Genomic DNA, 26,801 nt, shown 5'->3' with positions numbered 1-26,801 from the left:
ACAAAGGAATCTAAACCTCACGTTCAAGCCCAAATCAACGTTTCAGGTAATTCTCGGAACAAAACTATTTAACGATTATTCACTTTTCTAAATTTTATCGATCTTAGAAAAACCTTTTGGTCATCTTCAACTTTTGAGATTATTTTTTTTAATGCGTGAATCTTTTCATATGCATTGTCTTTTTTTTTTTTAACTGTACATTCTCATATCATAAATCATGTTCATATTTAGTCTATTTATATTAAAATATTTGCATGCTGCTTGATAAAAAATTAATTATCATTCAATCATTGTATAAGAATATATATATTTAGCATTTATAAAAACATTTAATTATATTGTTGTATAAATATTTGATTATTATGTTTTGGAATATTTTATATCTTTAGTATTTATAAATATACACAAATAGTCAAATACTAATAAATGACCCCTTTTTTTTGTGTGATTTCAGTTCTCCATTGTTTTTAACAACCACTAGACTATCTCTCAAGGAGATGCATGGATCAGAAGAGTGTTGTGCATTGACCAGAGAAATAGGATTAAAAATAGTCGCTCTTGTTTAGTCTTCGTTAATTAGTTTTTAAAATGTAAATCATCTAGAATTTTGTTTTTAAAATGTTTGTGACTAACATAGACTATATTGCATTAGACAAGTCTCCCCCGTTTTCCTAACACCAAACGCAATTGTCAGTGAATTCAAAATTATCTTATGTATTTTATTAGAGAAACAATCATAGCTTCTATTTTATTTATTTTTCATCCCATGTTGGTGCAGGGCATTATTGTCTAGTTCTCATAGCAGATATCCTATATATAAATAAATTAATTATTATTAATTTTAATACAAATACAATTAAATGAAATAAAATATGGTTTGAATTCTTTAATAAAGAATAAAAAAAATATAGAAATCCAGTTTTGTTTTCCCATTTTAGATAGCATTCTTGTCATCATTCTGTCTTTACATTTTAAAGAGAAATTATAATATTTTTCTTCACTTATATATGATGATATACTTTTTAACTTGTTACTTTTTACCCTTCATCATTAAGAATTTTTTTCATATAAAAATATTTTTGTCAACTCTACTTTTTTAAACTCTGTATGATATTCTGTTATACTAATTCTTAAGATATTTAAAAAAAATTAAATTAATAACTGAAAGTATATTAATAATTATATTTTTAACATACTGCTTATGCAAGATATCATTTTAGATTTGTGAAAAATTTTTATTGGTTTTTTTTATCTTTTTATTTATCTTATATCAAAATTATTTTTTATGGAGTCAACAAAAATCAAATTCTAAATATTTAGAATATAAAAATTTTGATATCATATTAAAATATTATTTTTTAAAAAAATTTAAACTAATAAAAAGAGATAATAGATTATAGGACTTATATCTCTAACACTAATTCTCTAACTCTGATGATAATAGCAGGGAAAAAATTATTTTATCTGATGGTAATAATACATGTAGACTGAAGATAATAAATCCCTTTATATCAATCCAAATAGAAAATATGCATCAAAAAGTAAAAAGTAGGAAATATACTACGTAAAAATTTTTTTAATTTTCTTTGAAGAGAATAATAAGCTGCTGTCTCCATCCATCAACACTTTCACTGGGATTTATATTCTTGATGGAGAAAATTCTTAAACCATTTGGCTGAATCCTTTGGATATCTCTTTAATCCATTAGCAAAATCAACATAGACAATCCCAAATTGAACAGTGTAACCATCGCACCATTCGAAATTATCCAAAAGCGACCATATAAAGTAGCCTCTCACATCGACCCCATTCCTACCAAATTTGAAATTATACAAAATGTAAACCATAGATTTAGTTGGTAAACCTTAATTAACAATTTGCAATTTGAGAAAAAAAAAAAAACAAAATTACTACTCACCTTATAGCATTATGAACATGTGAAAGATGTTGAACGTAACAATCTATCCTTGTTTGGTCTTTGAGTGATTGATTTTCGTCACTAAAATTGTCATAACCTACAAATTACGTTAAAAAAAAAGTGTCATTAGTAATACGGTTTTTATTTATTTCTAAATAATATTTTGCATGTTGATGTACCATTCTCTGTTACATATATGATTGGGTTGTTGTATTTGATCTTGATGTACATTAATAATTCTTCAATTCCTTGAGGGTAAAGGTATATCCAATCTGAAGCAGCCTACATATATAGAATAATTTATTTGAAGATTTTCATTTAATTAGTAGTAGTAACAAAAGTTTCAAATTTTAATGGTATATTTTAATTAATTAAGAGAAATACTAGAGCCTATTAGAATATATTATTTTTTACTATTACCTAGCCATCAACGCAATTATTTTAGTAGAGTTTCTTTAGTTTAATGATCCAACGACATACTTTATTTCATATTTTTAAGCATTAATAACTAACTGATTATTAAAAATAATAAATTCTAATGTAACTCTAATATTCTTCGTTAATTAATTCTTACCCTTGGCCCGATGGGTATTCCATTACGCTCAACTGATACATCATTGAAAATATGTCAATGCGAGGATTACTTTATAACAATACTATCATTGTAAAAATTAAAAAAATTATAAAGGCATGCTATTATAATAAATAACATGCATGGTTCTAGGATTATATACTAGCTGATTCAATGAGCTACTCTGGAATGATCACTCTAATTGGGTCAAGTTGAAAAACTTATCGCAAAAATGTCAAAAATCAGTAAAACCAGTGAAGCGGTTTAACTAATAGTGATTTTTATAGATAATCGAATAAAAAATCAACAAAAGGAAAATGAAGAAGGTGGCTAGCTTGAGTAACAAGAAAGACAGAGAAAGGCAGAGAAAGAAAGACTTTGGTAGTGTGTTTTAGGCTGAATTGAAAAGAATGAATCATGACACTTCTAAACTGATACAAGATGCATTTTAATATGCTTATGTTACCGTATCTATCGTAGTTAGGATGTTTTAAAATGTTGATAAAATTAAAGTAAGATTTTTTTATTATTTAACAACATTTTTTTAAAAATATGCTAAAAAATATTATCAAAATATATAAAATATATAAAATGTGACTTTAATTTTAACAATATTATTTATATAACTATTGTAACTACTGTAAATATAAGTATACTAGAATTCACTCTGATATAATATATATACACAAAATACTAACTATATATTAAAATCAGTTATTATATATTTGTATATAAATATAAATATAATTTAATTTACTTTTAATTTATATTTTATATTTTAATATATATTTTATACTAATAACTAATATTGATATATATAATAGTTGTTCGCTAAAGTGGAAGTTAACATAACACTAAACCCTAATTGCATATATCTTCCTTTCTATTTGCGGATAGCTCTAACTAACACTCTATCTAACACTAACTAACCAACTAACTTTATAACTAACTCTAACTAGACTACATCCTTTAAGAAAATTATATTTAATGCATGCATAATATATAGCTTACAGGTGAGGTCAGCACATGAGTCCGTAAGGTAGGTTTTATTTTGAGTTGGGCATTTGATATCAGCTGCATAAACTGAAGAGTAGTAATTTATTCCAATAAAATCAAAAGAATTTATCAACATATCTGATTCTTTTTCGGTAAACTTTGGCAGTCTTTCTCCCACATTCTCAATCATTATAGCTGGATACGAACCAGAATGCAACGGTTCCATAAACCTATGTATAGTAAACAAATAGCAAATAAAATTTGTACAACTTATACTTAAAACGCAAATATTTGAACTTAAGAATAATTAATTAAGAACTTTATATTAGAACCTTTAATTTCTTTTCTTTTCTAATTCTTTTTACCAAGTGTTAATTTGGGTTTATATATATAGTTACCAGTCGAACAAGAAACTCAGTGCTCTAGATGTTGCATCAATGTCTTCCTTGGATTGGGACAACGGTACAACCCAGTCAGTGCCATGAATGATCCCAATTTGTCCCATTTGTGTACCCTGGTGGAGATTACCGAAATTAGGTTAATATATAAGTAATTAAATTAGAGACTACTTATTTATTGAAAAGTATCATAAGAATCATTTTTTTATTTTGATTCGTGAATTCATGATAATAAGTTAAGAATAAATATCAAATGTTATTATTTTCATAGAATGTATAATAATAAGAAGTATTTATTTATAGGCTAAAAGTACAATATAATTTTACTAAATAAATATAATATTCTGAAGATACTCAAACAAATATCATGAGTCAGGATCATCACATATATATGATACCTGAATTTGATTTTACTAATAAAATATTAAAAAGAAATTTTAGAGTAAATTGACACATAAATTTTTGAAACTTTATATTTTGTACGGATTAATTATTTTTTTTAAAATATCAATAAAATCTTTTAAAATAACAAATGTGGATATATGACCTTCGAATTAACCCTATGAATAAGATAGAAAATTTTATTTTAAATTAATTTGTCTATATTTACTATCATAAAAAATTTTATTAAATTTTTTTTTAAATTAATGTCTGACAAAAATTTATTTATCACGTTACTCATTATTTTATTTATATTCATGTTAATTAGTAACCCAAGTCTATACCAAGAAAAGTATTTTTCTATCGATGTCACCATGATTGAATAATATTAATGAGTAAGAACATCTATCTTCTTTAATCTTATAAAATTTGTACTATCTTTATTATAATATAGTATTAGAACTGCTATGATCAAAAGATATAAAAAAAATGTGATTAAAATAATTAGATATATATTTATTTATACACTTCTATATATAACAAGTTAAATTTTTGGGATAAATAATTTTATTATCATAAAAATATCTAGAAGGAAATAATACAAAAAACATTTTTCAAAATGAATGAAGAGGTGACCTGGTACTTTTCCCTAAAGAGTTTGACAGCAGAAGCATGGGCAAGAAGTTGGTGGTGGGTAACAATGTAGGGCTCAGTAGCTGAATCACCACCGGTGCAGTTCAAGTTTAGCCAACTTGAGCATCTTCCAGGAGCATATTTTCCAATTGTGTAACCCAATTTAGAGAAAATGGATGGCCCATTAAAGGTTATCCAGTACTTCACCCTATCACCAAATGCTTTGAAGCATACCTCTGCATAGTCTGTGAAATCCTTCCTATCATGATCACAAGTTCCCAAACATCATATGTATTTCCATTTCTTGTAATTTAAGAATTTTTAATAAGTAGGGTTTTGCCTTGCTTGAGGATACTCAGTGAAATTTTTTAATGTTTCACTTGGCAAAACCCTAATGATTGTTATTTTTTTTTTGTCATAATTATATTGTTAGTATTAACTTACACAATTTGAGGACTCAAAAAGCCACCATATGCATCCTCGAGACTTTGGGGATAATCGTATTGGAAAAGTGTTATGAAGGGTGTCAAACCTGTTGCCAAGCATTCCACAAATTTTGTCTTCAACATTCTTGTGTAAAACTAAAAAATCAAAATTTAGAAGCTACAACTACGAGTTGATCGATGAGTATAGACATTAATGAAAGACATGTATAAATTAAAGGTGTAGGATGATTTTTTATTTAATCCAAGATTAGTGAAAAAAAAACGGCAGTGTCAAATACTTAATTAGGCATGTGTAATAATGAGTATGATTGGATTGTAGTAAGTACAATTAGACTTGACCCAAATAATAAATATAGGTTTGATATAATTAGAAGTATTAAAAATAGAGGATTAAAAATTGTAGTGAAAGAGAAATATGTGATGAATTGTGAAATATCTTAAGACATCTCTCTTCTCTCTAAATTTCCTTTCTACCCGATGAATTTTATCCTTTTTTATCTCTAATTCCCAAATTTTAGTAATTCTTTTTCTATATTTTTACAGCATGCAAATATTGCAACTTGTAGAATTATTTATGCACCAGCAGCAACTTGAAGGCTTAGTTGGCAATGAAATTAGAAAGTTAGAGAATATGTTAGTTACGTGTCACTACAAAAAAAAAATATATTTTAGCGACAAATTTTTAGTGGTAATAACATAATGGCCATTAATTTTTTAATTGAAGTTATGTTTTTGCGATAATTATATATTTGCCATTATTACTATATCTTATAATGGTAATTGTCTTTATTGTCACTAATAAATATAAAAAAATTATTTGTAAAAAATTTTTAGTGACCATAGAATTATGATTAGTATTATTATCATTAAAATATTTTTTAATGAAAAATTTTAATGGCTATAAAATTATGGTCAGTATTATTCTTATTAAAAATATATTGTAATGACAATTATTATTATTATGCCTATCTTTTTAATAAAATATTTTTAGTGGCCATAAAATTATTGTTAGTATTATTTTATTAAAATAATTTTGTATTTAAACTAAAGAAATAAGAGATTCAGAGAAACCAAAGAAAGAGGTCTCATAGAAGAGAGAGCCTAACCTCACCGCTGAAACTCGCCGTAGCGGTCGCTGTCACCCTCGCCGTCGCAGTTCAGATCAAGCAACTGTGCTCTTTGACTTAGATCCTTCTATCGCTTTCTATGTTGTTCAGAGAAGAAAAAGGTTCATACCTATCGCTTTCTATCTTTCTCTCTCATTTTCGATTTAGGACTCACGAACTCGTTCTTTGACTCAGATCCTTCTTGTAGCTCCGATCTGCTCCTTCAGGTATTGTCGAGTCGACTCTTTCGCAGCTTTGATTTACTGTGCTCTCTCTTACAACTCCTTCATTTCATTCTCTTACAAGTTAGATCTTCGCATTTGCGTTACTCATTATTTTCACTATTTCAAATCTTATGGTTCCAATTCTTAAGCTTCGAATTTAGTTTTATGCTATTAATGCTAATTCTTGTTCGTGCAACTGAAGCTATATGTGATCAATTGAACTGTCTTTTGATTTATTTTTATTTTCAATTTAAGATGTGAGATGATAAAGAAATCTGCAATTTGGATGATATCTAATTAATCTACCTTTGATGTGTGTTTTTAACTTACGAGCTTGATTTGAGTGTTTTAATCTATATATAAACCATAAGATTTGTTATTATTTTTCCAATTCATGTGCGTAACTAAAATTAGACAATCGTTTGAGATCAAATGGGTTTTGTTCAAGTAACTGCCTCATAGAAACAAGGGATCTGGAGTCTGAACAACTAAAAAATATTTTATTATTATTATTTTTATCTTTTTTATTTTATTTTATTTTATTTAATACATTCCCTGCATTTATTTGATATTATACTTTCATCCAAGTAGCTTGTGTATTAGCTATAATGTAAGTAGATTATTAGATAATGTGTTTAATGAGAATCTTTGTTGATTTCATCTTATTTGGATATCTCTTACTTATTTAATCTGTGATCTGTAGTAGTGGATGGACTTCAGGGACATAATGCCATACCTAGGAACTGTATTAAACAACTAACAGCTATAGAATCATCTAGAACTAGCTTTGTATCTCATTTGAGAGAGGCTTTACAAAAACAGGTAATTTTTATTGTTGTTTTTTTTAGAAGTGATGTAATCTGTAATATATCATTTTAATTTAGTTTGGTTACCAGAAATTCAAGCTGGGTCAACTCCGAAACCATATTCAGGTTTGAAACTTATTCAATCATCGAGTAGTTATATTGTATTTATTGTCTATATTTTGAAATAGTGGCTCACCTAAATTTTGTACAATTATTAATCTAAAAATTAGTAAATTTACTAAGTATGTATTGATTTATGGGCTACCAGTTTTGTGTTTGATAAAATACCGAAATGAACTTTCAGGTTTTATTTATGTCTTTCTTTAGTGCATGTGGCCAATAGCGATATTGTACCGATTGGTCTATTGATAGCTGCTAGATTCTTGAGTTTAGTGAATAGCTAATTATTTTATTTTGATCTGGCTGTTCTAGTTTGGGGTCTTTGATCCTTTTTTCTCACCAAAAAATATGTTTTTAGTTTGAGGTTTATCAATATCCATAATCCAATATTAGTTTATGAAGTATTTTTGTAATTAATTCTTCAGTTACGAAGTTAAGTTTTTCTTTGACCTGATATCATACTCCTATGAAATATAGAAAACATGCCAGCTATTATTATATTGTATTTTTTGCTAGTTGCTAAGCTCATGATATTTTTTATAGAGTGATAAATTTAACTTCATTTTTCATTCTGTCAAAACCTCACTAGTGTTAAAGCAGAATTTGTTCCATTTCGATTTTACTTGTGAACTTAAATTTGGTTTTATAATGTTTATTTTCTATTTCTGTTTGGTGATCATTTAACCAAATTTTGATTCCATATGGTTGCCACATAAAACAGTATGAATTAATTTTCTTCCAGATTTTTGCAAATATTGTTGATCCCAAGTTGTATACTATTAATGATCACTATTTTTATTATTCTTATTATTCACCTAAACCATACACCCGTGTCTCTTTTATACCTTTTTATTCTAATATTTTATAATGAAATATTAATTAATTCTTAGCTCAGGAAATTGACATTAGATATAAATACCACACATACATGAGGTAAACATTGAGTGAATACCCTATTCGCCTCTTGACAATTATCTCAAAAAGACAATGAGGTCTCTAAAAAAAAAACATCCAACTCGGTTCCTAAGATTTCTTTTTTGGGATTGATTAGCCCTTGTAAAAAAAAACAACATTGATTTTTTTTGATACAGGAACTAATCAGTCCTATAAAAATAAATCACAGGGACTAGATTGGTATTTTTTTTGTCAAGGGCCTCATTATCTTTTGAAGTAATTGTCAGAGGCTATTTTGAGTTTTTCTCAAAAAAATATATACTATGTGGATGACTTTATTTATTAATTAATCAAATATTAATTAATTCTTATTTTATTATTTCTATCAAATTAATTCAATAGTGACTTATGAGAGAGGTAGTATTTACTGTGTCCATGGCTTTATTTATTTACTTAAGTATCAAAAATACGCCAAGAAAATTTTTATTTAATTGTGTCTTAACTTGCTTAATTTAATTATTTGCAGATTGAAGAGTAAAAGAAAAAGAAAGAAATGAGAAAAAGTTTTCAGCTTAATTAAAAAGAAAAACAAAAAATTATACCTACATCTTATGCTAAAGTTGAGTAGTCACAATTCAGATTTTTGCTAATTTTAAAATAAGTGATAATTAACTAATTTTTCTATTTATCTATGTTAGAGATTGGTTGCCTTATTTCCTAGTCTTTGATGTTTGATACTTATATATTTTTAATTTATTCATTTTAATTAGGATATAAAATATCTATAAAAGGATCATGGACAATTTTAGAAATAGAAGATGGATGCAATGTGATAGAATTAGTGAAGAGTATCTAGAGAGATTAGAAAAGTTTTTAGACCATATCTTTCATCAAAGTAATGGAGAATCAATTGCTTGTCCCTATAAGAAATGTGTGTTACACTATTTAGTGGATCGAACAATAGCTTATGATCACCTGGTGGTTAATGGTATTATGCCATCACATGACACTTGATTTTGTCATGGGAAATTTTTAAAATTACCTACTCCTATTGAAAAAACTAATTGTATAAAGGAATAGGAGTGATGATATGGTAGGAATGATAGAGGATGTTTATAATGGCTTTACCCAGAGCATAGATAATGACCCTTCAGAAAGTGGTGATGAGGAGCCAAACTTGGAGGAGCCAAACATGCGTCAGGAAATGAATCTCATCCAGAAGTCGAAATGTTTGACAAGTTACTAAAAGATGAAGATAAAGAATTATATCTTGGATGCAAGAAATTCAGCAAGTTTTCTTTTCTATTACAACTTTACCATCTAAAGCAATTATTCAAATGGAGCAACGAGTCTTTTAATGCATTGCTAGGATTATTAAAGGAAGTATTTTCCGATGGTGAGAAGTTACCTACTTCTTATTATAATACTAAAAAGATAGTTAAGGGATTGCGCTTGAAGTATAAAATGATCCATGCTTGTCCCAACGATTGTATGCTTTTCAGGAATGAATTGGCTAATAAGAACATCAACGAATGCTCAGTTTTGGAGCTTTTAGATGGAAAAATAATAAGAAAAAAATCCCTGCTAAGGTTTTAAGGTATTTTCTCCTTAAGCCAAGGTTGCAGAGACTGTTTATGTCTTCAAGAATTTCTAAATTGATGAGATGGCATCATGACAAACGCAATAAAGATGTGACTTTGCGACATCCTGCAGATTCTAAAGCGTGAAAAATTTTGACAATTCTCATGAAGAATTTTCTAAAGATCCTCGCAATGTTCGTTTAGGATTAGCTGCTAATGGATTTAATCAATATAGTAAAATGAAAAGTAAACATAGCACATGGCCAATAATTTTAATGCCATATAACCTTCCACCATGGCTGTGCATGAAGCCAGAGTTTTTTATTTTGTCATTACTCATTCCTGGATCAACAACGCCTGAAAATAATATTGATATTTTCTTGCAACCTTTGATAGAAAAGTTAAAGGAATTATGGGATGTTGGGATAAAAACCTATGATGCCTTTGATAAGAAGACATTTAATATGAGCAGGGCTCATGTGGACAATAAATGATTTTCCAGCATATGGTAATTTATCTGGTTGGTGCACTTATGGTGAATTTGCTTGCCCTTCTTGCAATATAAACACTCATTCTATAAGGCTCACAAAAAGTCAAAAGTATTGCAACATGGGTCATTGACGCTTTTTGAAGTATAATAATAAATATTGAAATGATGCAAGGTCTTTCAATGGGACTAAAGAATCAAGAGTTGCGCCTGGTCCAATATCAGGGTCATCAGTTTTGAATCAAACTAGAGGCATAAATTTTTTTCTTGGTAAGCTTGGTGAAGATGTTAGTGGGGTGATAAAAAAATATATGGATAAAGAGGAGTATTTTTTTCAATCTCCCTTATTGGAAAACAAATTTGATGCAACATATATAACCTTGACGTGATGCACATAGAAAAAAATGTGTGTGATAACTTGATATATACATTTTTAGGTCTGGGTAAAAAGTCGAAAAATAACTTGAAGGCTTGGTTGGACTTGAAACAGATGAATATAAGATCTAGCTTATGGCCTCAATAACGAGCTAATGGAAAGACATTTCTCTCTCTTTCTTATTTCTCAATGTCTTTTGCTGAAAAGAAGTTGTTTTGTGAAGTATTAAAAAAAGTTAAGCTTCCACATGGTTATGCATCTAATGTCTCTCGTTGCATTTGGAAACAGAAAATATCAGGGCTAAAATCTCATGATTTTCATGTTATAATGCAAGAACTTCTTTCACTTGCTTTACGAGGAACAGTAGATAAAAAGATGAGCTTTGTTTTGATCAAATTGTGCACATTCTTTTGAGGGATATGCAGTAAAAATTTTGAAGTGAAAAAATTAACACTACTTGAGGAGAAGATTGTCTTAATATTGTGTGACATGAAGAAGCTCTTCCTCTCATCATTTTTCACAATTATGGTACATTTGGTTATTCATTTAGCAACTGAAGCTAAAATTGCAGGTCCTGTCCAATATCGCTCGATGTATCCAATAGAAAGATGCGGATAATTATATATATTAGATTTAAATTGTAGGTTCAGTCCATTTTTATATATAGTAGAATAATATTAACTTATGTTATATGTATTTATACACTTTAAAGTCATATGTTCAAAATCAAGCATGTCTGGAAGATTCTATAGCAAAGGGATATATTTCAAATAAGTATTTGACATTTTGCTCACTATATATGAAAGGTGGAGATTCAAAATCTTATTGGTCAACAAAAAATAAAATGGAGATTGAGTATGAGGCTGATCAAGAAGGATGCCTTTTTCCTTCTATTGGAAAGCCATTTGGCAAAGAAGTATTTCTAATAGATGATAAAACATGGTTGCAAACCCATCGATATGTACTCTTCAATTGTGCTTCTAAAGTGGTTAAAGATTATAGAAAGTAAGTGATCATCTAACTCTCTTTATTGTTTACCATATATAACATTATTAGTGACATATATATGGGTCACATGTACAATGAAAATATTAGCGAGATCAAGAGAACACATCGCAAGCGTCGTCTTTCTCCACATCAACTTGATCGCTTGCATTTTAATTCATTTCATGAATGGTTTAAGGATGAAGTAAGTAACGGATTTAATTATTATTTTTTGGTTAATATCATGTTACTTTCTCAAAAGTTTATTACTTCTATATTATTTTCTGATTAGAATAACAAGTTGGATATCACATTTGGTACCCAAAGTGATATAAGAACACTTTTACAAGGTCCAAATTACATTGCAAGACGATTCAAAGGTTTTGATTTGAATAATGGATATCGATTTCGAACAAAGAAGCATGAAGAGTCCAATGCAACACAAAATTCTGGTGTCATGGTTGTTTCAAAGGTGATTAGCTATGTAAGTGCAAGTGATAATGCTCCCAAGTCGAGAAATATCAATTATTATGGAAGATTGACTGATATTATAGAGTTAAATTACTTTGAAGAATTTAAGGTTGTCTTGTTTAAATGTGACTGAGTTAACATAACCAAAGGTAGAGGAGTTAAGAAAGATGACTTGAGTTTCACACTAGTGAACTTTTTACGCTAAATACATACCGGTGATCGAGAGAGTGATGAACCTTTTGTATTTGCAAACCAAGCTCAACAAGTGATATTTGTGAAAGATCCTCGTGATCATGAATGGTTTATCCCTAGGCTAATTAGTCCTCGAGACATATATAATATGGGAGAAAAGAAAATTATGCAGTTTGAGCAATTAATGCAAAATGATAATGGTGACTTAACTTTGTTAGAGAAAATTCGTCACTTTGAGGATGAAAATAATGATTGGGTTAAAAGTGGGGTTAATGGTATAGTAATTGATCACGAACATTTACCAAATCAAACTGATGACAATTCTGAGTAAGTTAGGTAATATTTTGAGAACTCTTACATTTTGCATTCTCATTTTTTACATTTTTTTATTTTTATTTATTAATTTTATATTTTTTATTTAGAGAGGTGTACCAAGTGACTTGCATTTTTCTGCACATGCTCATTTGGGGAAGTGTTGGTACATGCATGGAGAAGCAGATACAGCCCTTACTTTGATATATAGCTCTTACTTTAATGTTTTGAATTTTGACCTTTGAGTTTGAAGGATCTTTTATGTCTTAAAATTGGTTACTTATTCTATTCATTAATGTTGACCTAGAGAGTTTATATGTTATTTTACCTTTTTCTTTTTTCCATCGTGAAATGACATTCATGTTAGTAGGAATCTGATTTTTCTGATAAAGCTGGTATAATATAACTTGATTCACTTTAACCTTGTCCTGCTATTACATAAAAGCTTTGGAAACTCAGGTTAGAATTCTTAAGTTCTGTTTTTTAATAATTTTTTCTCTTTTTCCTAATCTGTTTTTTGTTTTGTTTTGTTGAATGTACAGGTTTTATACTTTAATTTCTATTGACTTTGTAGGATATGGATGCATCAAAGAAGAATTATAAAAAGTCATATATTGAAAAAAATAATTTGAGAAATAATTTAGAGTCAAATAAAAAGGTATAAGAAGGGAAAGAGAAGGCATGAAATTGATGGAAAAGTTACAAGAAATTCGAAAGAAGAGGGCTTCACCAGTAGAAAAAAAGAAGAGAAAGAGATTGCAAGAAATCATTGCTTCAATAGCAAGCAAAAGACACAAACTTATTGAGGATAATAATCTTGAGAGTGTTGTCTCAAGTACAGATTTAAGAGTGCATAAAAAGAATCGTGTTAGATTTATTGAAGAGAAAAATTATGCTGATGAAGTGCTGCCTTTTATGGAGCAACTATTGAATGATGAGAATTTGTCTCAAACTCCCAATATTTCTAATAGTATAAATTCTGAGTAAGATGAAGAATTAGGTGATATTATTATTGCTTTAAATATGATATTATTATATTTTCATATTTCTTTTCACTTAATAATTGCATTTTTTGTTAAGTCATCCAGAGGTAAAGAGGGTTAGAGAACTTACATTGTTGAAAAAAATTTAGAACATGCTTCGTGGAAAGATAATTGATGTGCAATTTAATAATCGCAACCAAGCTATAAGAAAAGAAGGCAGAAAACTTGCTAGTTTTTTTGGTATTCTAGCTAGAACTCTTTTAATAATGCCTTTAATCATAGATGACTTGAGATGTTATGATAAAGAAGAGACAAATAAATTGATGAAAATTGTGAGGGTAAGAATTTATTATTCTTAATGGATTCTAATTTAATTTAATTTGATTAATTAAGAAATTGCTTGAACATTTTGTAGAAGAAATTTTCTATCCCAATACCTGGTGAGAAATTTGTAAAAAGATCAATTGAGAAGAAATGGAAAGATTATAAATGTGACTTAAAGGGTATATATTTGGAACAGTACAAAACCAAAGATGTTTTATTGAAGAATAGACCGAAATGAGTCCCAAGAGATCAATGGATTGGTCTTATCTCATATTGGTTCCCTGATCAAGTAAAAATACTTTGAAACCTTTAACTAACATGGTAAGGGTTATTTTCATTTGTTTTATTAGCATTTTCTTATTTTTCAATTATAATTCTGCCATAACTGTAGCAAATTACTTAGGCCAAAGTAGATTCCATGAACATGTATGGAGAAATAGAATTTACTATTTTATTGAAACTGTATAGATATAGAAAATAGAAAAATAGAGAAATAATGGCATGTGTGTGTAATAGTGTATTTTATTAATCCATAATGTGTTATGATAAAAATATACCCAAACAAATAAGATTAATAAGGTAAAGCAAAAAATGTCTCACACGGGAGGATCCAAAAGCATTGCAATATTAATGGATGACTGGTATTTATGCGTAATTTTTATTTCAGATATTTTATAAAACAATGCACTGCTTTTTTTTTCTGGAACCATTAGCAACGCAGCACAGTATATATAATATGAGAACACTAAAATTTTTTTTGAACATTTGCACATTTTCACTTCTCTTTTGACTTTGTTATTTTGTTAGGCCAAGGATGGAATCGAACATTCACGAACAGAGATTTTTTTCAAAATTCATAAAAGGTGTAAGGATGATAGACCATTGGATGAAAAGTCTGCAAAAGCAGTAGTAAAATTTATGAATTTGTATCTTCTTGTTGTGATTGAAAAGTATAAAAGAACTAAATCATGCATTTAGTTCTAAAATAGGAACATACATGTATCATCCTTTTTAGCTTCACTCAATTGTAATATTTAGTTTTTTCTATATAGGAACTAATCGAAGGAAAGTTAAACAATGGCGAGCTATCTAATGAAGAATCTATTAATGGTGTTGCTTGGGAAGGAAATGCTTATTCTTAAGTATTGGAAAGTGATAGAAATGGTTACGTACGTGGTTTAAGACTTAGTCCAACATCTTTTTTATTGTGGGGTAATAAATTATCTTATGGTAAATTTGCTTCAAATGCTCTAGCTAATGAGGTTGTTCAAAAATTACAATAAGAAATAAAGGTGTTAAAGGAGAAATATGAAGAAGAAATGAAGTTGATGAACAAAAATCAAAATAAAAATGTTTGCTGAATTATCTTTTATGAAACAAGTTTTGTGTAAGTTTGTTTCAATAGGTTCATTTATGACTCAAGATTTTAATGAAAATTCTTTTATGTAGGTAATTTTTGAAATTTAAAATTTTTTCTTGTGAACTGTTTTTTTTATTTGACATTACTGCATTTATTAGGTTCCTGATGCTAATAGTGGTCATGAGTTAGCACCATTTAGCACTTGAAATTAGGTTTGATGCTAATAGTTATTTTCTTAAAAGATTATATCTTTATCTATTATTATTTGAATCCAGCACTAATTAACTAATACGTACATAATATTATACCAACTACGTATTAAGATTACTTTTCTTTTTTTGTTTGCTTTACGTTAATATATGTTAATAAATCATTATACAAAACTTCTCCATCCATAAAATTCTTTTGCTACGTGTATATGTATAAATTATGAACGTGCCTATGCAGGGGAGTGGTGTTTGAATTGAATTTGAAGTGACATGTATTGAGAGTATAAATTATAGTATAGGGATAGTTGTCATTCGTTTTTAGGTGGCTTTATTGAAATTGGGAATATGGTTATAGGTAATGTGCTGATAGTGAATGTTAGCATGTAAAATTGTAAATTGTGACTTGCAACAATGAACATGAAAGGAATGGTAGCCAGTTTTTATGGTGCTGGATGTTATAGACTTAGATATTGTAAAAATGAGTGAAATCGTATAGGATTTGAATTGCAATTTGATAAATAGCGAGACTTAAACTAAGTGTAGCCAGTGAAGTTTTTGAAATGTGAACACGGTGAATGAAATAGTTAAACAAAAATATAAGCAAAAATAGTTAAACACCTTGTAAAGTAATAAATTGAATCTCAAACACCTTTTCTTTTTTTATTTTTCCAAAACTTGTAAGTGAACCAATTGTTTTCTTTGTTAACTGGCTAAGATGTTGGTGCATATCCATTCATTTTGTTGTTTAATAGACATTAGAATTTATGAATTTTGTGGCATTTGGTATAAGGAAATGGATAAAAAGTCGAGTGGTAGATCTAACTATTAGTTTACTTCACCCAAATATAACTCAACCATGGCTTTTGAGTGTGCACCCTTCGCCTATTTTTTTTTGACATTGTATGACTCTTGTTTTTCAAATTCAATTTATATTTGGATGGTGTTTATAGTTTTATGAATTTTAAAATAAGCATTGGAACATTAACTGAACTTATATTTCAATCTGTTATATATGTAGATGGTATTATAGGAATTGGCATCATTGCAACTGCTGTGGGACTCATAGTTGATGGCTTGCTACAGCATTGGCCTAGAAGAATTGAACATATTTTGGCTTCTTTTTTATATTTTCTGCAAAACGTATTCAAAGTCAATGAAATGATAAAGAAAGCTCTATTATGTATTGACAAATACTGCTTTTAATATTCTAGTTTGTCAAAAGGAGCATTTTAATAGAAAGCTTATTTCAAATTTTTTTTGTCAAAATTCAAATGCAAATCATCATCATCATCATCATCATTATAGAAAAAATAGGTTGTTAGTTCTAATAAAGTGAGTATAATTAAAAAACAATTCTTTAAGATTTTAGTGGCAATAGTAATGGCAGCTAAAAGTGAATAATATTATAATTTTAGAATTTTTTTAGCAGCAATAGTAATGGCATCTAAAAGTGAATAATGTTGCAATTTTAGAATTACTTTTATGGCCATATAAATTGCCAAGAAAATAGCCGCTAAAAGTTATATACTTTTTGCTGCCATTAAAATAGTCTTTATCGGCAAATGTTATAATGGCCACTAAAATATTTTAGCGACGAAGCATAAGACGGCTAATGTCAAATTGCCGGTAAATGTATTAGCGGCTATTTTTATTGCCGCTAAAAGCAAAATAAATGGCCGCTAAAAGTGATTATTTTTGTAGTGCGTACAAGACTTCATTGGTACAAGTTGAAGGAAGGATTAGAGACTCGCCGGTCTCGGTGAGGACATGATCGGACTTTTGGAGCAGCGGAGGTGGCACCTACAAAGGCATTCCGACGCTCGAGTCAGAATGGATCTAAGAGATATATATTACGATTGTGAGTGTGTAACGTACCTGAGGGAGCCTCTGTCTCCCTTTATATAGTTTGTACTGCTATCTTATCTTATCTTATTGGCTAAGATATAGGAGGTATTCGAATTTGAACGTTAGTTAGAGATTAGCGATCTCTTAGCCAATTTGGGTCGTGGTCAAAGCTTGGACCCGAGGACCTGGGTCATGGCAAGGCCATTTGGGGACCCGAGGATCAGGTCTGAAATAGTTGTCCCCAGAAATGGAGAGTATGCTTGCTTAGTCTCATCGTTAGGTAAGCTCATTTCTCCGTGGCATTGGGGTTCACGAGTCTTGCGTGGGAGGACAAAGTATCGTCCTTGCCTTCGGGCGAGATTGGGATTTCGCAATGTTTGGTGTGCTCGGTTGCTTCGTCATCCGTCCGTTACTTTTCTTGGTGATGGGACTTCATTCGTTGCGGTTTCGAAGGTGTCATTATAACGCTTAATGAGAGAGAGAGAGAGAGAGAGAGAGAGAGAGAGAGAGAGAGAGAGAGAGAGAGAGAGAGAGAGAGAGAGAGAGAGAGAGAGAGAGAGAGAGAGAGAGAGAGAGAGAGAGAGAGAGAGAGGGGGTTTTGCATTTTTTTCTTTTTGTCTCTCGTTCTTTGTTATTACCCATTAATTATCTTAGAGGTTTATTTCCTTGTTCTCTTGTTGTAACTGCTCATTTTTACTCTTTTGCGACTTCTTTGTCCGTGCCATCTTCTTTCTCTGCTATTGGTGCTGCCGTTTGGGCCGATCATTGTATTCCGCCTCTCTTCTTTTTCATATCCAGCACATCTTAGTGCCCTTTCTTTATGCATTTCCTTTACTGAAGTTCTATTTTGTATCTCCTTCATTTCTGTGTTTCCGAACTTTTCTGCGTTTAGTGGCGATGCATGAGTATCTTTAGTTATTTTTAGTTATTATTTCTTTGAATAAAGATAGTAATCTCTTGTTTTTATTAAGATTTTCATGCTTTTAATCAATGTTTCTTGAAGTTTCTTTCTTTGAACAAAGTTAGTGATTTTTTTGTTTTAATTGAGAATTTTGGTGCTTTAATCAATGCTTCTTGGAGTGGCTTTGTACTTTGACAAGTGTAAAAAATTATTGAAAGATGTTAGGCAAGAACAAAGGAGGAGATAGACAATAAAAAAAGCCTTTGGAAAAGTAAGGAAGGTAACATACAAGAAGAAGAAACCTCCCAAAAAGCAAAAGTAGGAAACAAGCCTTAAGTGAGGTTCAAAGAGAATTTGCAATCCTGACCTCTTCCTATTCCAATAGAGCTCCAAATGAGGTGATTCCAATGGCGTTAAAAGGATAACATCTAGAGCTTTCTAACGATATATAATAGTCAATAGTGAACACTGAATCTGAGGGTGCAAATCACCAATCTTTGCCACGGGAAGAAAGCTGAGCAGAGTACTAGCGAGTCACTGACCTCTTCATACTCTAATAAAAATAACTTGAGCTATAGGAGTCTAAATGACATGCTTTTAGCGGCGTTAGAAATCTGACATCTAGAGCTTTCCAACAATATATAATAGTCTATGGTGGAAGTGAAGTTTAGGCTGTGAACGACCCTCATAAAAGCAGCTCCCAATATAGAAGCGGTGTTAAACACGCTAGAACATAAAAGCATGTGTTTTCAATCACGCCTTCGACCTTCTTTTAGCCAAATTTTTAGATTGACCTCTTCACCTTTGAAGGAACATAACTTTAGCTACAGAAATCCAAATGATGCGCTTCTAGTGACGTTAGAAAGTTGACATCCAAAGCTTTCCAACGATATATAATATTTTATGGTGAACATGAAGTTTGGGCCATGAACGACCTTCATAAAAACAGCTCTCAAACATACAAGGCATTTAACATGCTAGAAGAATGAAGCGTGTGTTTCAAATAACGTCTTTGATCCTTTTTATTAGCAAAATGCCAAGTTGAGCTCTTCACCTTAGAAGGAGCATAACTTGAGCTATAGTGGTCTAAATGACGTGCTTCCAGCAGCATTGAAAAGCTGGCATCTAAAACTTTTCAACGATATATAATACTTTATAGTAGACATTCATTTTGGACCGGCAGCAAAGCGCACAAGCACGCCTTCAAGACTTCTTGGTGCTAAGGGTGACGTTAAACACACCAATTTTGTGAAGATATAGTCCTCTTTAACGCCTTCGATGGTTGCTTCCCCTGGGAGCTTGATTTTACACTAAAAGGTGGCGTTAAGCACGCCACAAAGACAAGTTGTTAGTTCTCCTTAACGCCTTCGATGATTGTTTCCTTAGGAGCTTGATTTTGCTTTAAAAGGTAGCGTTAAACACGCCAATTTTATTGAGGCGTATGAGCACATCAATGCCACGCACAAATTGGCTCCTGGAGCTTCATTTTTTATTGTTAAACTGTCGTACAACACCAATTAATGAAGAGTGCATGGCTACACTCGCCTTTAACATTGCCAATCTTTGGAGCCTCTAATGGATTAGATGGTCAAAACTATCACCCAAATCCAGCTCATTTTCATGCAACCAAAGCCCACAAGTCACAAGCAATTAAGGCCACAATTCCATTAATAAAGCAAGAATCATTTAGAATTAGTCATTTTAGTAAAATTGAATTTGATACAATTTGCATTTGATTTTCATTTGAATTTGAGAAGCATTATAAAAGTCCATCTAAAAAACTTTGTGAGGGCCACTTCTAGACACACCTTTTCATTCTTTTTCCTCTGCACATATTCTATATCCACATTTCTTTTCTTTTAATTATGAGTAACTAAACTTCTCTCCATTGAGGGGAGGAGCTCTGTTAAATAATAATGAATTGATGATATCTTCCTCTTCTTCTTGATTCAAACATTGTTGTTCTAACAGAAAATTTTGTTCTTTATCATAAAGATTTAAATTTATTAAAAAATAGTTTGAATCTCACTTGAATTCTATGAGAACTTGTAAAAGGGATCGTATTAATTAAGCTTGAAATTCTTCACTTACAATTCTTCTAATTTTGGATTTAGAATTTGATAAGTGGCGTTGAATCAATCTAAATCTAGATCTTAAAAATTGTGTGGTTTTAAATAAAAAATTGTACTTCATCTCTTTTCATGAAGAATTGATCAAGAAATTGATAATTAATTAAGTCTACTTATAATTTGCCAAAAATCACACTTTGCATTATTGAAAAGAGAGCGAATTTTATTGATCATGAAGATTCAACGTCTCCAACTCTTTCTATTTTAATTCATATTCATTTGCTACTTTCTTATGATTCACGTCCTTTATTAGCTTTTTTTTAATTCTTGTTATCTATTGCTTATCTCTAATTCGAGTCATTTAATTATTTTTTTAATTTTTGATTTTTAATATCTTTAATCTTTTCATTGTAATTTACATTTGTCATTTATTGTTTTTATTTAATTATCATTAATTAATTGTTTCAATTTAATATCTTCTTCTATTATTCATTTACTTATGCTCCTTTATTTGTTTTCTGTTAAAGTCATTATAGCTTCATTTAATTGCTTTTATTTTCATTAAATTCTGGTGGTGTTATAGCTTCATTATAGTTCGCTTGGGGTTACGGAAAAGGAAAAGCCAGCTGCAGTTGCATGATAATTAAGAGTGTCAGGTTATGTTTGGTTGAAAGGAAAGAAATAGAGATGAAGGAAATAGAAAGAAAAGAAATGAAAAAAAAGAAATTGAGTGAATTTTTATTTTTTCTAGATGTGTTTGGATGGAAGGAAAATTAGAAGAAAAAAAATGTTATAAAAAGACAATTTTATCGTTGTATTATAATATATATTAAAAAAATAAAGAGATAGTATTAAAAGTAGAGAGAGAAACATTAGTTTTTTCTCCATTTTCTTTCCAATGTTGAAGAGAAAAAAAAATTAGTAGCTCCACCAATTTTTTTCTATCTATTTTTTTCTTTTTAATTTTTTTTCCTAACCAAATAATAGAAAATAATTATTTTTTTTTCTATTTTCTTTCCTCCATTTTCTTTCCTTTCATTTTTCTCTCAAACAAACATAATGTAAGAGTGTGTAACTAGATTCTATTTATACGATGGATTAGACAAAATAATATATAAACGAAAGAAAGAAAAATCGGTGAACGCAATAAGACCAATAAGATACAGTAAAATATTAGAAAATTATTAAAATTTATTATTTTTAGTTATTAATTAATTATTAATATTTAAAAATATAAAATAAAATATATTATTAAATTATTAAATTAAAAAATTAAATTAATAATTAAATAATAAATAAAAATAATAAATTCTGATCGTTCTAACATTTTATATATATATATATATATATATATATATATATATATATATATATATATATATATATATATATATATCTCAAACCTTTTCTTAGAATTTCATTGATGAGGTTGTTGTAATATATCATGCCTTCGCTATTTATTCCCATTGATAAGTTTCCACCTGTTATTAAGTGATTATAAAATAAAATAAATAGTAGTATAAGTTACGTAATCAGCGCTTGCCAAAGGATATTATCACCAAACTTATATGAGTTATGACTTATGACCATCTTTTACTTTTAGTTTATCTTCTATATATGTCAAAATTCATTTTAAGAGAATTTCAATTATAAATCAATTTCCATTTCGCGTTTCAAAAGTTCTTTTCTTTTGTCATAAGAAAAAAACTATAAATCAATTTGAAGTGAATTTCTGTTTTAAGAAAGAAAAAAAATATAAAATTCGGGAAGAGCAAGAGCTTGGCTCTCACAGAAAAAAAAAAATTAAGGAAGCAAAATATACATAGAGCTTAATTACAAATCTCTATGTTCCTAAAAAACACCTCTAAAATCTAACAAAATCCTTAAATTGATCTGAATACTTCAAATAAATCATTGAGACTAAACTTTTAATTTCACTGAAACTACAACTTGGTATTAATTTTATCACTCTCAAGTTATGTGTCCCCATAATTTCTAAAAAACCATAGAAATTGTTAGGCTCTTCACCCCAAACTCAGAATTGAACATGTGATATATTCTATTTTTAAAATATTACACAGTACAGTGTATATTTTAAAATAACTGTTAAGATTTGAGCCATATTTGTTTAAGTAGTTTTATGGATTTTAAATTCCATATATATATATATATATATATATATATATATATATATATATATATATATATATATATAAAGAATAGATGACCATGGGAATATGCATTAATTCACACCTGGTAGGATCCTTGACCATGAGATGGAAAATCTATAAGCATCAAACCTTAATTCCTTCATTATTTGTACATCCTCCTGAAGAAAGAAATATTTTCACTTCTCACATCCAGTAGGGAGCTGCTTGAAATTAACCAGCAGTTGAAAAGAGTACGAAATTTTTTATGGAAAGATTTAATGAATTATGATTCGGAGAAAAATGAAAAAAAAATCATTTTAAATTTTTTTTTTTAAAAAAAGAAAAGTACAAGAGAAAAAATAGTTTTCTTTCTTTTTCTTAAAGAAAAAATGATTTCTGCAATTACCCTTGTGAACCATGTTCCTATATTTACATAATCGTAAAAATTAAGGTATAATCTATTTTATATGAAGTTGATAATTAAGAGTTATTAAATAAAACTTTAGTCAAATCAATTAAATTATTTAATAGCTCTTAGTTATCAATTTTACGAAAAGTGACTGTACCTAAGTTTCTCCTTTTGTGATATATGAGCTGTCTTGAATAGAACGAGGCAAATACAAATGTTTATATATATATATATATATATATACCTTGAAACGATGGTATGAATCAACCGCTATTTCTCCGCTGCTCTCATCCTTTATTTTATCTGCATAGGATTCACAAAAGTTGAAAATAAAGGGCACAAATATTATAAGTATATATAATAAAAAATATTAATTTTAATATAATTATATAACTCAAGAAGTATGTATTAAAATATTTAAAATATAAAAAGTTAAAACGAGTTCGATAATTATGATCATAGTTTTTTCTTTACAGAGACCATAGTTTAATATAAATACGTATGCGATTAATATTATGAAAAAAAGTTAATTTTTTATTTTAATTTATTAGAATATAACAATTAATAGATTTTGTCAACATGAGTATAAATTTTTTCTTTTTAATAGTTTTAAGTTTGAATAGATAGAAAGTGCAACAAAAATTATTGTTATAAATTATAAATAAACTAATAAATATGTCGATAACGTGCGCGTGTATATATATTAAAATTAAATGATAGAATAATAATAAAATAATTCAAAAATGATATATATCATGATCCTTTGGATGTGGATCCATAAAGTAAGCGAAAATTTTAAACAGATATATCTACCATGATCTCTGAGTCCATTATCACCAGTGTATGCTATGCTCTAAGAATCAGTCGCTAGAAGCGTAGAACCAAGTACTCCCTCATGACCAAACTATATTAATTATTAAGCACTTATATCATATTGATATTAAAATAAATAAAATATTATTTAAATATAAATTATTTTATATAAAACTTCAAATCCACAAAAGTTATAGTTAAAAAACTACATGTAATTTATTACTATTTTACTTAATAAAAAATAATACTATTTTGTTCAATTTATTCAAATCTTTTATAATTATATATGTAAATATTTTCACTTAAATATTATAAAAAGTATGTTTATATTATGTTTTAATTATTTTTATTTTTATAATTTTGTATTTTTATATACTATATAAATAAATAAAATAAAAATAATGAAATTAAGTATGCTCGACTAAATTCAAAAGAAAAAGATCTTCAAATAAGTTCAATGGAGAGATAAATTCCTTACTTGGATATTTCTTTGTGAAAGTGTCCCATATACTTGGACCTTTGCCTCCTTCATTCACTGCACCTTCATACTTTTCATGAAAAAGAGAAACAAGGGGTGAGAGAAAGAAAAATACATGTACAGGACATTTAATTGAACCCAAGTGACCACTAAAACTTTCTTCCAAACAAAACAAAAGAAAAGCATAAAACCAAACCCGCTTTTTTTCATTCTTTCTCTTCTTTTTATTTTATTATCTTTTGAAATTCTAAAATTGGATAAGTAAATTAAGCTATATGTTAGAAATAATGAAAATTGAAGTGATAATTTTATTTCAATCAATTAAACTATATGAAATGAACTAAAGTTGCTTGTTTGGTATCTATTATATAATAATTAATTTTATAATTAAAATATACTATTTATAATTTTTTATTATAATTAAAATCAAATTTTTTATTTTAAAATTAAAGAGCTTTAGTCTCTTTTCTCTATTTTTTTCATCTTTCTCATTTCTTCACTCACTCTATCTTTCTTATATATCATTATGAATGACTAATTACAAAATTGACAATCAAAATATATAATATGACATTTTTTAATTGTAATTGATATTAAAATTAAAATATAGTTGTATTATATTACTAATTAACAATCAAAATATGTCATATGACACCTCTTATATATTAAAATTGAGATGAAATATTTTTTTAAATTAATAAATTCCTTTCTTCCATCATCTTATTTATCTCTCCCCCTTTCTCTATTTCTCTCTATCCTTCTCAATCTACATATAACTTATAATTTATATTTTATATTTTATATTTTATATTACTACTTTGATAAACTAAAATATCTCACAAATATATTTAACAAACTTTTTCTCTTTTTTTTCATCTTTCTTTCTCTTTTCTCTTTCATTCTCTATAGATTTAATTGTTTCAAAAAATTAATTTTAAGTTAATTTTTTAACTATATATCAATATAATTTTTTTATACTAATATCTAATTATATTTTTATATACAGAAAAAATAAATATTATTTTTAAATAACAAACATAAAAATTAATTATTTTTATATGTACAATAGATTTAATATCTAATAAAATATAAAAATATACATATTATTTGAGTAGTAAAAAATTAAACTCTTTCACATAAAAATAATACCTAAAAAATTTATTATTATTATTTTTAATTTACGAAGACCTAGGTCTTGTTAGTTAATGGAGACTTTTGTCCACTAAAATATTTTTGTAAAAATAATTTTATTTTATAAATTTTTTCTGTCATAATCTCTATAATATCAAAATAAAAGTCCACGTAATTTTAAAAGATTTATATTATTACTTATAGAAAAAAAACACTAATTAATAAATCCGTTCCCCATTTTTCAATTTTTGAATTTTAGAACATTGATTCCATGCATGTGCCATGTATAGTTTGTGTTGAAAGAGCATAACATGTATGCATAAATTACCAGTACTTGGTTCAAGAGGCGAGATAGAAATTTGGGAACAAGACGTCTTTAGAATGAGAACAAATAGAGATATTGGAAAGGGAAAACTATATAACCTTTTTTCTAACAGAAAATTTTTGTATTTATTATTATTATTATTATTATTATTATTATTATTATTATTATTATTATTATTATTATTATACTTTCAAAAGTTGGAGATATTGGAAAGAAAAGTAGATAATTTTTTTATTTATTTTAAATTTTTCATTCCAAACATTATACCACTAATTAAGCTAAGATAGAAATGCAGCTTTATTTTTGTTATTATCCAAGGCAGTAGTGGTAATAAGTCAAACCTGATATGAAGAAGACGATGTACCAAATATGAAGTCCTCTGGGAAGCTGCTTCGTTTTAGAGAGGCAGTGTCATAATAATACTCAAAAGTTTCTCCCGTAACCGCAGAATAATGAAGCATCAAAATATTGAGTACAGATATAACAAGGAAGTACACGATGGAAATGTTTGACCACGGAATTGCCATCGCTGCCTTTTGATACTCAACAACTCTTTCTCATATGGATGATGGATTTGTCTATGCTAGGTACTAGCTATACCTTTCTTCTCTTTCAGCATCGGTATCGGCGATTCCCTCGTTTTAATTAATCTAATGCAACTTCTCAAATCACATGTTTCTAGAGTAAAGTCTATCTTTTCGTGTAGCAAGTTTCGAAGAAGTTTTAAAAAATTCATTAAAGTTTAATTTATTTTAATTATATATTTGATAATTAACATTATTAACGAGATTTATTATAACTAAATTAAAAAAATTTATTTATTAAAATAAATAATTTTAAAAATTATTACGAAAATACGTAAGATCGAGTTACTTATCTTGTTTACAGTATAAACGAAATAAGTATACA

The 26,801-nt window shown here is 28.1% G+C and overlaps 1 protein-coding gene across 1 annotated transcript; it reads right to left on the bottom strand.

Annotated features, from left to right (window-relative positions):
- Positions 1-1,499: 1,499 nt before the first annotated feature.
- LOC112704083 (beta-glucosidase 24-like) lies at positions 1,500-26,565 on the bottom strand. Its single transcript, XM_025755643.3, has 13 exons — positions 26,234-26,565; positions 24,437-24,506; positions 23,390-23,448; positions 22,840-22,915; positions 21,990-22,067; positions 5,342-5,429; positions 4,901-5,156; positions 3,884-3,999; positions 3,501-3,715; positions 2,493-2,524; positions 2,098-2,200; positions 1,919-2,015; positions 1,500-1,812 (listed from the first exon to the last, which is right to left on the bottom strand). The coding sequence occupies exons 1-13, from the start codon at positions 26,417-26,419 to the stop codon at positions 1,629-1,631; spliced, it is 1,560 nt and encodes a 519-aa protein (XP_025611428.1). The 5' UTR covers positions 26,420-26,565; the 3' UTR covers positions 1,500-1,628.
- Positions 26,566-26,801: the final 236 nt, after the last annotated feature.

The sequence above is a fragment of the Arachis hypogaea genome, chromosome 7 (genome assembly GCF_003086295.3).
Source record: "Arachis hypogaea cultivar Tifrunner chromosome 7, arahy.Tifrunner.gnm2.J5K5, whole genome shotgun sequence".
Classification (NCBI taxonomy): Eukaryota; Viridiplantae; Streptophyta; class Magnoliopsida; order Fabales; family Fabaceae; genus Arachis; species Arachis hypogaea.
Note: the sequence above shows the minus strand (reverse complement) of the source record. Positions and strands in the feature narration are given on the sequence as shown.